The sequence below is a fragment of the Mustela lutreola genome, chromosome 1 (assembly GCF_030435805.1).
Source record: "Mustela lutreola isolate mMusLut2 chromosome 1, mMusLut2.pri, whole genome shotgun sequence".
Taxonomy (NCBI): Eukaryota; Metazoa; Chordata; class Mammalia; order Carnivora; family Mustelidae; genus Mustela; species Mustela lutreola.
Genome location: NC_081290.1, coordinates 182,386,629 through 182,401,378, shown reverse-complemented (window position 1 = coordinate 182,401,378; position 14,750 = coordinate 182,386,629). Strand labels below are relative to the sequence as shown.

The 14,750-nt window shown below is 47.7% G+C and overlaps 1 protein-coding gene across 4 annotated transcripts in view; it reads right to left on the bottom strand.

Annotated features, from left to right (window-relative positions):
• Window positions 1-7,290: 7,290 nt before the first annotated feature.
• The window catches only part of ZC3H12C (zinc finger CCCH-type containing 12C), an 85,543-nt gene continuing 78,083 nt past the window's right edge, over window positions 7,291-14,750 (bottom strand). For all 4 annotated transcript variants that reach the window (XM_059179888.1, XM_059179906.1, XM_059179895.1 and 1 more), the window contains exon 6: window positions 7,291-14,460. In XM_059179888.1, the coding sequence (XP_059035871.1) occupies window positions 13,064-14,460 (1,397 nt within the window). In that variant the 3' untranslated portion in view covers window positions 7,291-13,063. The remainder of the gene's footprint in view (window positions 14,461-14,750) is intronic.

Here is a 14,750-nt window from a genome sequence, read left to right as displayed (position 1 = left end):
TCTGGTTGTCCTTTTCAACTGCAACTTTTTTTGTAGAGCCCCAGGGCAGACAGATCAGCTCTGGGTCCTGAGTCCTGCCCCTTCCTGCTGCAATAGCGACACTGGGTGGGCTATGTCTCTCCCACTGTTCTCTCTGTGTCCCCTTGTCCTTGGGCCAGCAGAAGCTGTCTTGTCAGCCGTCCGTTCTTGTTCAGGAGGAACTGCCTATGTGCAGATGTAGATTCGGGGTGACTTGCGAAGGTACGGTGAGTCCACAAGGAGGGAAATTCACAGTCTTCTGAGTTGCCATCTTGGACCCTGCAACTTTGCAACAACAACTTCAGGGCTGGTGGTCAGGAAGGCTTCACTAAGAAGGGGACACTTGAGGACAGACTGCAGAAGTGTGGGTGGGAAACGTGCAGGGACGTGGGGACAACCGCAGGCTGGGGAGGGCAGCCGGCAGAAATGCCCCCGGGGCGCATGGAAGGCAGCTTGGGAAGCTGCCAGGAGGCTGGGAAGGGGCCGGGTTTCCCTGGAGTGGCGTCCGAGAGACCCTGCTTTCTGGGGTGACGGTGCTGCTGTCGACTGCCCGTGGAGCAGCGGGGGAGCCAGGTGACCGTGCGGGGTGGGACCTGTCCTCAGAGAGGCGACGGAAGACGTCTCCGCGGGGGATGCTCCCAGCATGGGAAGACTCAGCTCTGCACCTAGGGTGGGGAAGGCTCCACAGACGACTGTGGGGAGGACCCAGGCCAGCCTAGGGTGGGAGCAGATCCGGACACCCTGAGCCATGGCCGGTGTTCACCCTGCTGATCACTGATGGGCTGCCTGATCTAGACATCTGGCCTGACCTTTTGCGACCAGGTGGCTCTCACCCAGAGCAGTGGGGTGAGGCCTGAAGGATGAGTCTGCAAAACCTACCCCGGGGTTTCCAGTGTGAGAGTGACCTACCTTATTCACATCAATGAGAATATTCTGGTTGCTATGCGGAGGGGGTGGGGGAGAGAAGAATTAGGAAGAAGGGGTTCATGTTCTAGAAGTTTCTTTAGAGACCCGGGCAGGCCAAATATTGACGTTGGGCGGGCTGCCCTGGACCCGCACAGTGCTCAGGATGGTGGCCTTGGGTGACACTCTTTGTGACCGACGTAGGGTCTTACATGGCCTGGATGGGCATGTGGCCAAACCCTCACCCACCACCACCCAAATTAAAAGTCTGACTTGAGTCGACTTCAGAGGCGAGTCCCTGCAAGGGCTCCTGTTCCACACACTGAGTTCATCTTGTTGACCCTCTCAAGGGAGGGGCAACCGTAGCAGGCCCCCCGTTGCCGACCATCTTCTAGATTTGTCTTCCTCAAAATTGTGATCCACCATTTGCTTTCTGTTTACAAACCTCCAGTATTTTTACTGGACCCAGTATTACTTGTTTGCAGGGACTTCACACCCCAATTCTTTCTTTTCTTTTCTTTTTTCTTTTTCACAGCATCAGGTATTTTATTTGTTTATTTATTAACACATAATGTATTATATGTTTCAGGAATACAGGTCTGGGATTCATCAGTCTTACACCATTCGCAGCAGTCACCATAACCTTCCCAATGTCTGTTTCCCAGCCACCTTATCCCTCCCCCTCCCCCCCAGCAATACTCAGTTTGTTTCCTGAGATTAAGAGTCTCTTAGGGTTTTTCTCCCTCCCTGGTCCCATCTTGTCTTATTTTATCCCTCCCTAGCCCCACGACTCCATGCCCTGCCTCTCTAATTCCTTGTATCAGAGAGATCATATGATAATTGTCTCTCTGGTTGACTTATTTCGCTCAGCATAATACCCTCTAGTTCCATCCATGTCATGGCAAAGGGCAGGATTTTGGGGTTTTTTGATGGCTGCATAGTACTCCATTGTGATATATATATATATATATATATATATATATATATATATATATCACATCTTCTTTATCCATTCATCTGATATTGGACATCTAGGCTCTTTCCATAGTTTGGCTATTGTGGACACTGCTGCTATAAACTTCGGGGTGAACATGCCCCTTTGGATCACTATATTTGTGGGTTTTTAAAAAGACTTTATATATTTATTTGACAGACAATGAGAGCAGGAACACAAGCAGGGGGAGTGGGAGAGGGAAAGCAGGTTTCTTGTTGAGCAGGGAGCCCAATGTGGGGCTTGATCCCAGGACCCTGGGATCATGACCTGAGCTGAAGGCAGATGCTTAACAACTGAGCCACCCAGGTGCCCCTACATTTGTATATTTAGGGTAAATATCCAGCAATTGCTGGGTCATAAGGTAGCTCTATTTTCAACTTTTTGAGGAACTTCCACACTGTTTTCCAGAGTGGCTGCACCAGCTTGCATTCCCACCAATAGTGTAGAAGGTTCCCCTTTCTCCACATCCTTGCCAGCATCTGTCATTTCCTGGCTTATTAATTTTAGCCATACCGACTGGTGTGAGTGTCTATTCTCACTGTGGTTTTGATCTGTATTTCCCTGATGATGAGCACTTTTTCATGTGTCTGTTGGCCATTTGGATGTCTTTGCAGAAATGTCTGTTCATGTCTTCTGCCCATTTCTTGATTGGATTATTTGTTCTTTGGGTATTGGGTTTGATAAGTTCTTTCTAGATTTTGGATACTAGCCCTTTATCTGATATGTCATTTGTGAATATCTTCTCCCATTCTGTCTGTTGTCTTTTGGTTTTGTTGACTGTTTCCTTTGCTGTGCAAAAGCTTTTGATCTTGATGAAGTCCCAATAGTTGATTTTTGCTTTGCTTTTGGCGATGTTCCTAGGAAGAAGTTGCTGGGGCTGAGGTAGAAATGGTTGCTGCCTGTGTCTGTGTTCTCCTCAAGGATTTTGATGGATTCCTGTCTCATCTTTCAGCCATTTTGAGTCTATTTTTTTGTGTGTGGTATAAGTAAATGGTCCAGTTTCATTCTTCTGCATGTGGCTGTCCAATTTTCCCAACACCAATTGCTGAAGAGACTGTCTTTATTCCATTGGACATTCTTTTCTGCTTTGTTGAAGATGAATTGACCATGGATTTGAGGGCCATTTCTGGGATCTCTATTCTGTTCCACTGATCTCAGTGTCTGTTTTTGTGCCAGTGCCATCCTGTCATAAAGCACTTCAATTCTTGAGGCAGGCATGACAAAACGGAAGGGCTGGTGGTGAGGGCTTCAGTCCGAGCTGCTCACACAGGGGCATGGGCTGTCTGGCCTCTGTGTATCTCCTAGCTTGATCCCCATGAACTCAGTAACTCAGCCAGTCCAGAAGCACCTGGGTGGCTCAGTTGGTTAAGCATCCCACTCTTGATCTCAGCTCAGGTCTTGATCTCAGTGTCCGTGAGTTCAAGCCCTGCACTGGGCTCCATGCCCCACTGGGTATGGAGCCCACTTTAAAACAGAACAAAGCAATTCAGCCACTTGAAACCCTCTGTCCTTGGAAGGTGCTCTGAAACACGCCTGCCCTCTGTGCATGTTCCTTCTGACTTGTATGTTCTCTTGCTCCCTAAAGCCATCGCCTGACTGCCTGAAGCAGCATCACTGGTCGTAAGCCTCCTGGACTGCTTCCCTTGTTCCCTTTTCCCTGGACTATGATCTTTCCTGGGAAGAAGCCAAGAGACATTATAGCTAACTTGTAACCCTGAACATGAATTAGGTGGTGGTAATCATCCATTCTCTCCAGGTATTTTCGTCTTCAGCACCTGCCTCAACAAGAGCTAATTTAGCAACTGATGAATGAATGAATGAATCAGTCATAGGGCAAAAGTGAGCCCAACACAGCCACTGTTCTTGAGGCTCACTGACTTGGCCCAAGGGAGAAAGGCCGTGGGTCAACCAGCTAACTTCTTGAAATCTTACAGCCAACCCCACAGAGGCCCGTCCTAAACGAGCGTGGGCCTCCTCTCTGTTAGAAAGGCCAGGGAAAGCTGTAGGGACGGCTAGGGTTTGCTGTGGAGCCAGGCATTCTGTCTGGTGGAGGCTGGTGAAGAAGGGTTGCCTGTAGGGTGCTGCCTAGAGGGCTAGGGGCCTTGCCTGCTGCTGGTTGGGAAGGGTCAGGGGTCTCGAGTCTGCGATGGCTGTGGGGTGAGACAGTGCATCTGTTGGTCACCGGGACTGGGCGGGCTGTGATGATATAATAAGGCGTCCTGCCTTCATCATGCAGGCACTGTCTGTGGTGGGGAGGAGCTGGAGGTGGAGGTCAAGGGCTTCCAAGAAGCGCATCAGGAGAAGCGTAGCTCCAGGGAGGCCCACGTTTTGCTGTGAGCTGCCATTATCTGCTTTACAACCGGAGAGAGCCAGTGTTTCTCAGAATGTGCTCTTTTCCTCTGGGAGGACCCCCTGCCTCAGAAACGCAGTGTCTCTGAGGGTCGTGTGGGCAGAGCTTAGCGGGTGCTGCTGTGCTGTGACCCAAGGCTGAGTCAGGTACCCCTCCAGGTCAGCAGAGAAGGGTTGGAAGGCACCCTGGTGGCAGTGCTGCCTGTCGATAGGGACAAACAGCCCCCCACAAGATGGCCAGCTAGGAACACCCGCCCCTGGTTCCCTAAGGGCCAAGGAAGCGAGCTGCGACACAGCTGCCTGGCTTCGGCTGGGACCCCTAGAGCCTGGCTGCTCAGTCCTTGATGCACATATATCTTTGCACCATGACTGGAGCTCGTGGCTGGATTCCCATGTTCCTTGCATCACCTTCTTAGCTACGGGGCATTTTCTGCTTCCATCTGGAAGGTGGCCTTGGATATCTGTATATTAAATTCATCTTCGAGGGATCAGGATCTTCCCAGGCCAGTTGCCAGGGTCCTCTTTCCCCACTCCCATGGCCACTGCTACCTGGTGAGCTCAGTGTCACCAGGCAGCCTCTGGAGGGGTGGGGTTGTGGGGGTAGAGAAGGAGCAGAGTGCAGAATCCTGATCTTTCTGGATGACAGGGAACCAGGGGGAGCTGGGGAGGGCGGCTTGTGAAGGCAGGGAGGATGGAGGCACCGATGTTTTTAGGCCCCTGGGACTGGTGGTGCATCGCTGTGCTGCCCCGAGGCCAGGGGTGGCCTCCGGTCCCACTCGGTCCCGTCCACGGCTGTGGGCCCCGCCCATGGCTGTATGCCTCCCTGAGTGCACAGAGGCCATGAAGTTGAGCTTGAGCTAGAAGAATGTGCATGTGCTCTGCATCTCCCTTGACGGATTCTGAATTCCCGGCATCTCCAGGCGCCTTGCATTCGTGCCTTGCAGCGTGCTGGGTCCTCGCCGTGTTCATTCGGTGTCATGCACAACCCCGCAGGTCTCCTCCCGGGCTGGACTGAAGAGCTCTTCGGGCGGTGACGATTGTGTTTGCCATCTCCGTGAGTCTTCCCATGTGCGTACTTGAGCGTTGCCCGAAATGAATGATAATTACGGGTTTGGAAAGTGGAGGGGAGAAAGGAGTCATGAAGCCTGGGGGTGGAGAAGCCCATGTCCTGGCGCCCAGTGTGGGGTGCTGGCGGGGCTCACAGTGCCAGGGGGTGGCCCAGCTGGGTCGCTGGCCCACAGAGGCTTCCGGGCAAGAGCGAGAAGGGCAGGGCATTAGGTGGGTGAAAAGTGCATTTCGTAAGCTTCGTACTTCCTGCGTTTGGAGAATTCTGCCCCTCACTGAGCTCTCCTGGGGAACCGAAGGGTATCTGCTGGGCCACCTAATTAAACTTGTCTGGCTCTAGTCTCAGGCTGGATTTGTGCAAATAGAAGGCCTGGGAACTGCCAATGGCAGCCCCTTCATATGAAAGGTGTCGTGTTTACGGTGGGCATTGTGAGAGCCCATGCACTAAAGGGGGCTTCTCGAAGGATGCCTAAGAAGGGCACTGCGCATGATTGGAAACAGAAAAGAATGCACTGCCTTCTACCGTTTATGTGCTTCGCATTTGCAGAACCAGGACTAGGTCAACTCTCACATGCATGTGCGAGTGCAGAGGGTCTGACTTGGTCCTAACAGGCCACAGATGAGGTGGTGGTTCTCTCTGGTCACTAATATGCCCGTCTCTGCACACAGAGGGTGGACGGCAGTGCCAGTTCTGAGAGCGGCATGGAGAGGAATGCAGTTCTTAAAAAGTTGCTTTAAAAAAATCTTAAGGTCAAGTAGTGCCTAGGTGGCTCAGTTAAGCATCTGATTCTCCATTTCAGCTCAGGTCATGAGCTCAGGGTGGTGGGATTGAGCCCCGCCTTGGGCTCCGTGGTGGGTGTGGGGACTGCTTAAGGTTCTCTCCCTCACCCTCTGCCTCCCCCCTGCTTGCTTTCTTTCTCTAAAACAAATCTTTAAAACAGCATCTGTGGCTGAGGCACAAATGTTCATAGGTGTTGAACTGGTGAGAGACCCTGTGATAGGTATTGTTGTTGTAAATAAACTCAACCTTTGAGTTGCTGTCTCAACTCTCTCTTTTTCCAGCATGACTTGATTCATCAGGATGTGAATCCTCGCTCTGAGGAAGGAGCAATGAGACGGAGGAACGAGACGGGGAGGATTAAGCGATGGGCGCTAGCCCACGGGGCTGCCTCCTTGGGCGCCTCCCCGGAGCCTGTCCCGCCCCTCCGGCCTCACACAGACTTAAAACTTGCTGCCTTCTCTGCTGCTACAGCTGGGCACCACAGTTAGATCTGCTGCCGGCGAGGAGAGGAATCCCCTCACTCTGGATCCCAAGTAAAGAGCTTACGGGGAAGAGGGAGGGGGAAAGAAAACACCTGACAAATGGTGATTGTAGCAAAAACAAAAACAAAAACAAAAAAATCAAGAAGCAAAATGAAAAACTGAAAAACAATGGAGGGAAAAAAATCCTGATCTGGAAAGAGAAGTTCCTTAGACATAGACCTAGAACATGAGTATGCTAGATCCTGAAGATCAGGAGACCATTTTGGATTTGTGACTACAGATGACAGACTATTTTCAATTCCCAGTGGGTATCAAATGAGAGGTGAACCTACTTAGAGTAGGCATTAGTGGGATCCTAAGCTTGATTCATGCCAGGGAGGGAGCAGCAAACAAGACACATACAACAGAGACCTCATCAGGTCACAAGATGATGCAGAAGGCCCTAAGAAGCTTAGGTTAATGACTGGTGGGAAATTATTAGAATAGTGAGGAATGACTAGTTCTCTTTGGCCTTTAATTCCAATTTTCCCATGAGTTAATGATGGCTCTGACCCATTGGTAATGAACATGTGTGTATCCTGTGTTCCTAACCACGGCCTGTAGGCAAACGGCGGGACTAGAGAAAGGGGTTCCTGATTACTTAGCATCTGTGCTGCTGTAGGAGGTCAATGTTGTCATGACACAAAAACAAACCACCATTAAAAAAAAGATATTTTTAATTTTTTTTTTTCTCAGTGGCAGATTCACATCGCTGTTCTGATATGGATTTCCAGTAAGTCTCAAATACTGGTTTTTGGAGTTGTAAAAATTCCATGACAGAGACACAGAGAACAAACAGAGGATAAACAAAATTGCATCGGTTTGTTGGATGGTTGTTCTAAACATTCTTTACCTTATTTTCCTATAAGAAAAGTTGGAGGGACCAAATTGGAAATTCCATCAGCATAGGACTAGGGTTGGGGGCGGGGCGGGGACAGTCTAACAGGAAACAATGAGATCCGTCATCCGGTTTGAGAGCAGCAGCGGTGGGTTTAGGTCTCTGAGGAGGTCTGCGTGTTTGTGGGTATTTTGTGTTAGGTAGGAAACATATAATTTCAAAAAACAGAAGATCTAAAACATACACTGTATAAAAACAAGCCATTGTTTTTCAGTCTTATTTTTTTTTTTCTTCCCTTGAGACATACGATGCTTTAAGTAAGAGAGGCGTTGAAAGCTTTAATGGACAACAGTTATTCAACTGAAATACCTTATACAGACAGTTGGTCAACTTGGTAAGTTTTAAAAGTGAAGTTTTGCAAATTTTATCAGACTGAATTAAAAGATGGACAGACTTTAAAAAAAAAAAATTAACTGCCAAAGGGTCAAACCCTTAAACTGTTTTTAAATCTTCAGACTAGGGACCATAGGGAAAAAGCTACTCCTAATACATAACAGTGTGACTGTGACAAAATAAAGAGAAGGTTAACAGATGGCATTTAAAGAAAAAAATAACCATTTTGAACCGTAAACACTTAAAAAGCTAGCGTTATATTCCAATTTTATAAGAAAGTATGACTGAAGTGGATGGTAACGTTCAAAACTATTTAATGATCTTATGAAAATGTTTATAATGTCAACACAATTTATCAAGCACTGAGAACGAAGACGGTCAGCAGTATGTAGTTTCAATGAATTTAAAATCACACATGATCGTGTCAACAATATCGTTCACCAACGACAGTCCTAAGGTGTCTAAAAAGATCTATACTAAAGGTCTGGACAGAGAAAGCAGGGATACGCTTGGTTTCTTAAGAGTCACAAACAGCAAATGCACATTTTAGCTACAATTACACTAGTCACAATTTTTAATCTTACAGAATAAAGCTATAGTATGTGAAATTACAATATATTTTTCTTCTTTAAAACCATTTTTAAAGAAGGGCACATCTGTCATTTTTTAGAAGTCAAAAAACCAGCAGAAAGATGTAACTGACAAACACAGTCTTTAAAATATTTTGTGGCTAATTACATGCTAATTGTCAAAGTACAACAGAATTTTTGGTCCGTGAGGCCCTTAAAAAATGAAATGTAGGTAAGGTATTCCCATTTATCAATAGAAATACAAAGTTCATGAAAAAACTTCAATACTTATTAAAACATCTGTTGACAGAATGCTTTTTTTGTGTGCGGTTTAACACTGAGAAGTATCTCTAATAAGTAAGTAATGGACATCACAGAAGAAACAAGGAAATTAAGATGCTTTAATAGGGCCATCTCGAAATCCTCTTTTGAAGGCCATCAGTAATAACATTGTGTTTGAATGTCAGCTGAAACACTTCTCATTTCTTGTATTATCATGGGTCAGAACTTCCGGCTGAGCCATGCTGGGTTTCCTCCCCCTGGGACAGGGATGCTCGAACTCTGCCCACCAGCCCAGCCTGCACAGCTACCCTGCTCACTGACACTCTGGTCTGCGGCGGCTTCTGTGCCGTGTGAGCAACGGTGAGCAGGTTGGAGAAACCAGAGGATTCCCCAGGCCCGGACTAGTTCCTGCCTGATCCGTGACTGAGAGAGTTGGTCAGTCCCTGCCCTCGGGAGCTGGCCAGGCCCATTGGAAACACCGCGTGTTTCTCTAACTTTGATCAGCTCCACTTTCTCTGACACTAATGCACATGTGTAGTTCCTGGATTTGACACTTCCATTTTATTTGTGGGTGTTAGACCTAGAAAGCTCGCCTTGAGTAAGTCAGTCGGAGAGCAAAAACGAGAACAGAAACAAATCTACCTTAGGGCCAGTGCCATTAAATGGCGGGGGGGGGGGGGAGTAGGAGGAGAGGGGACAGCTTGAGAGTTTTCAAAGCACACACACATACATATCTCAAGCCCTATCTAACCTATCACAAACTAAGAGCTACAACGTAAAGTATATTTGTTTTATAAATATATTACTGTCCATATACATAGATACAACCGTAAAAGACATGTTAAATAATTATCTGTATAATCAATACTACTTTAAGTTTTTTGTGTGTTTTAAAATTACACATTCTATTAAAATTATCAAAATAACTCTTTAAAAATACCAGGAATAAAACCACTGAAGAGTTGCTTTCCATTCAAGTGGTTCTAGAATCTTATGGTTGGTCCTCCAGACTCCAGGCTTGGTCCTCCACAAGTCAGACAGAGTCCAACGGAGGGAACGAAGGTGAGCCACCAACGGCGTGACACCCTCTCCCGTCTGTAATACTTCAGGACAAGTATGTAGGCATGTATGTATATACATATAAAAATGCTCTTTTTAAAGTTATATTACATATTCTCATAAAGGAAATTTCATAAAAGCACAAAGTTCAAGTTTCTACCAGTATCCTCACACACTGGATACTGGCATGCGTTTCTTTCAAATGTTGAGGTCAGAGACAAACTCTATCAGGATACAGAGGTCATAAACGGACGGAAAAACGGACGTATCGCGCACAGGGAGGAAACCATGAGGGCCAGGATTTGGCCAGCTGCATGCTGCTCCCTCTGTATGGAGACACAGAGACAGTGAACCGGCTAATTACTGGGGAAAGGACAGTCAACTGTCCAGCGTTCGGGGGCAGAATATTCCAATCCAAATTCTTTCTCTCCCATCAGTGGACCACTCTGGGCAGTTTCTCTGCTAACCCCTCCCTCTCCAGTTACCTACTAGCACGGCTGGTAGAAGATAGGATTAAGGTTAAAGTTTTGGCTACAACGAAGGTTCGGAGTCAGCTATGGATTTAATTTAGTGATGGATCCTTTTACTTATTGCTTTAGAGAATTAAGAATTTGCTGTATCAAAACTCTGCCAAAAATCTCATTCTTAAGCTCTGAAAGCAACACGGGTGTTTAAAAAAAAAAAGAAAAGAAAAAGGGAGGGGGACACCTTGTCCGCTTGACCTAAGAAAACTGCTCTTTCTTCCCTAACAGGTCACTATACTGAAGGATTTCGGTGTGAGCAGTTGAGGGCTATTCACTTCGGGACAGGTAGTGGCGAGCTGCACTCCCCTCCCCCAGTCCGGAACGCACGGAGCGGCGACAGACAGTAAGCGGACACCACGAGGAGCTCAGACTAAAAGTGAGATCCGCAGCATGGGCGATCTCACTGAAACAGGTTTAGTGCACTTTGGCAGAGTCTTCAGAGAGTGAAAATGCTAACGTGACGAAAATGGGAGCGAAACCTACAATTTAAAAAGGATTTCATACTGGAAAAAAAAAAAAGAAAAGGCTTAGAACAGGACTAAAAGAAAAGGTACTCCACATCTGTAACCCTAGTTTTGGCACTCGTTTACTCCTACACTTAAACTTGTTCTACGGAGAGTGACCGACGGAATCAGGGAGAAGAGCTTGACAAAGCGAGCAGGGTCGCCCCCAGACCTCGCTCAGATGGTGTGTGTGGCAACGTCTGCATTGTTTCTGGGTCCAGAGGAGGGCCACACTCAGCTCCACACCACCAGTAATTGTGTAGAACACCACTTTCCTGAATTAAGTTTGCTGAACACGGTTCAGATTATTGGATATGTCAATATGCACAATGCCTTTTAGAAGCATTTACTGTATACCCAAATCCTACTTCATGCAACACACAGTGTCACACAAGTAGTGAAAATGTTATCCTAGTCAAAGGTGCTTGGACATTATTTTCAGGCAGCATTTTACCTTTATTTTTAAGTTCTCACTAGGTAAGTTTTAGGAGAAAGAAAATGCCAATAACTGTATTGAATATATTTTAATATAGTCTATAAAACTAAGACAGACACTTTTATTTACCTAAATTGTTACTTATATTTTTCTACCCTATCCTAGACCTCAATTTTACTTTAAAAATTTGTACTTAAATAAGGGATAAAATGTTGCCCAAAAGTCTAATCATAGTTACACATTTGTGTTTTCACTAGATCTACAAATCAAAATAGTTCTTATAGTTAAAAAGATACAATTTGTATCAACAGTAAAAGGTACTTTCTGGCTTTTTCAGGGCTTTACTTCCAACTGTAGCATGGAGAATGGTCAGAATACCCAGGGCATCGAGGCAGACACAGACACAGACTAGGAGTCTGTCATGCAAAGTGAAATTCGGAGCCTGGAGGCGACAGTGAAGTCGTGTGAGGTACACGACCCTCTACCCTCAATGCAAAGGTCTGTCTGCTGAGAACAAAAAGGAATTCCCATCTAGCAAAACCCACTTTGAAACCAGAAATATCCCTTACTAATACTAGAACAGACTTTAGTCTGTAGCTAAAACTACACTATTTGTGGCAAGAATCTGGCCTTAATAATATAACAGGCCCCCCAAAAACTACCTTCAGGAAAATGGAAAATATACAGTATCTTACAAACATTTTTAAGTTACCACTTAAAATGCCTCCACCACCCTTCCTATAGTGCAGTATCAATAAATTTTGCATATCCTCAACACGTACACCCACCTCAGGCCAGCCTTGATAAATAGCAGGAAAGCGAAGAGTATATTAAATATAAAAGTTGCATTGAGAATAATTAGATTCATTAAAAACAGGCAAGTACTGTGAAAGGGTTCTTTTATCCAGTCTTGCTGTGCCCCGAAACAAAAAGGACGAACACATTAAAAATACAGGTTAATGAGAATCTGGGAATTCAGTTCCATTTTCTACTGCCTAGAAGCACATCAGCGCTGGGTCACAAAGCTCTAAACTGGCACAGTTACGGCTTTTGCCTTCTTAAAAAAAAAAAAAAGGAAACAACTTTTTCCATTGATTGCATCTGCTTTCCTTTAAGTCAACCATATTAAATTAACTAATTACCTAACGGGGAGGGAAAAAAAAAATCCAAACAAAAACAAAACAATGAAAAGTGCCGTACTGTAAATCATTCTAATATAGACTGTTACCCATTTCCATATAAACTGGTAACTTACATTTTGTTTAAAATATAAAGTCAGTGCTGTAGTATATCTTTGTTTCTATAAATAATGATTATAGCACAAAGAAGCCCACCTTCCCCAAATAAAAATAACTTAAAAAGCTGTAAAAGATTCCAATTAAGCTTGGCTTGCAAAAATAGTTGGCTAGGGTCTAGTCAAAGGTCCGACATTCGGAAAGTATTGTAATTGCTTGCAATTGATAGACAAACACCAAGGTAATAAAACACGAAACAAGGATAAAAAGTGCTGCATATAAACCCCTGATGCACCAAAGATTAATATCAAAGATCACAGAGACATCTAATAAATCAAACTGGAACAACTTCCAGCCGAGGAGAGAGCTTTTAAAAAGGAAAGGTTTTAAAAAAAAGTTTGGATGTAAAGCGATCCCGTGCCACTTCCGCTCTGGGGGGCTCTACGTCCAGATTCCATGATACAGTAGTTCACATAAATGGATACTATATAACCTCCTTGCGCCAAGGAGATCACGTGTGCTATTGTAGCAAACCTCCCTCAGCATTTGAGCTGAACAAAAAACTACTAAACACCACGAAGATGCATCGTCTCTCAGTAGCCCAGCTGCGACTTCTCCACGAGAATGGCGGCGGCCAGCTGCTGGGCGTCTGTCACGTGCGGGTTCCGCTTCATGACCGTCCGCACGAGGTCCGGGGGGAAGATGTTGCACAGGTTGATGTAGATCTTCTCTCGGTTGTCCTGGTACCGCGGGGCGTCCGGCGGCACCGCGCAGTAGGGGACGCGCCACGCGGGCTCCGGCGGCTCGGGGAGGCTCTGGAAGGGGAACTGCTCGTAGCCCGGCTGCGTGGGGTTGTCGGGCAGGGAGTAGGTCTGCCGGTAGCCATAGGCGTCCAGGCCGTAGCTCTGCCGCTCCCAGCTCGCCAGCCCGTCCTGGTGGGAGTAAGGCTTCCTCGGTCGGGAGGGAGAGCTGTCGTACAGCCGCGAGTCCGAGATGCTGTCCAGCCGCGTGGCCACCAGCGAGCGGCCCAGGTGCGGCGCCTTGGAGTGCGCGGAGCCGGGCGGGGAGGGGTAGTCTCCGGGGCAGCTGGAGCGCGCGCCCGCCGCGGGGTGCGGCAGGTGCACGGCCAGGTGGGGCAGAGGAGGCTTGTGATGGTACTTTGGTTCTTCGTGACTGTAACTTTGCACTCTAGCTAGGGGGTCGTGGAAAGTCTGCAGGAAGGGCTGGGAGTTAAGGCGGCTGTGCGGGTGCATGTGTTGACACTTGAGACTCTCTTCCAGCTGAGGGTCGGGCGAGCTGACGTAGGACCGGTCGTTGTACCCCACGTAGGAATCACTGCTCCCACAGCTCATGCTCCCTTCGCTACTGCAGTCAGAGGCGACGGAGCTGATCCTGTAATCTGTGTCCAGGGAGAAACGCCTTTCGGGACTTCGTGGGCCTGAGATGCTCAGGTTGGAGTACGCGTTCAACATGGAATAGTATCCGATGTCCACGGGCGAGTCGCACTTGGGATACTGTTCGTAAGGCATTGGCGTTCCGTGATTTTTGGTTGCCATCATCAGCGGAGGATATTGTCCCTGTGGTCTTTGATCCTGAGGTGGGAAGTGAACTCCAGATGGAAGGCCATTGCTTAGAGACGGAGCGCTTTGGGGTTTTGCGGTGGAAGTAGCCGGGATACTGACTAAAGAAGGGACAGACCTGGTTTCCAATTTGTTTTTGGTGGGAAGCTTTTCCTCGAGGTCTTGGTAGACTTGGGTCCTTATGCTGGGGTCCGACTGCCTCTTGGGAGCACCGCGCTTGGCGTCGGCGGTGCCGTCGGCTTTCGTGCTGCAGGGCACACTGTTGCTCTTCACCAGCCCTCCCTCGTTGGCCGTTTTGGCCGCGGTGTTTCTAGACATGGCCCGAAGCTCGTCGGCCACCGAGCGCTGCGGCTGGCTGCCCCGCTCGGGATGGTAGTATTTGCACTTGTGGCCGTAGGTGCACTTCTTCCCTACGGAGAGGAACATCGATTAGGCAAAGGAGCGCCCCACCGGGCCCCGGCGGCTCAGTCTGGCACGACTGCTGTAACTCGGGAGACGAAGGCGGAAATGGAAGGGACACGAAGTTGCTCCTCTGTCCCTTCCTCGGGAGACCTGCCCCTCTCCGTCGTCCCCGCTTCGGTCCTCTCTAGAGCGACCGACCCACTGGCCGGGTGACTGAGTCACCTCCCGAGGGTTGGGTTAATGCCCTGCGCCCTCACCTCCTCCCTGCCCATCCTCTTCCCGTCTGGCTTCAGAAGTG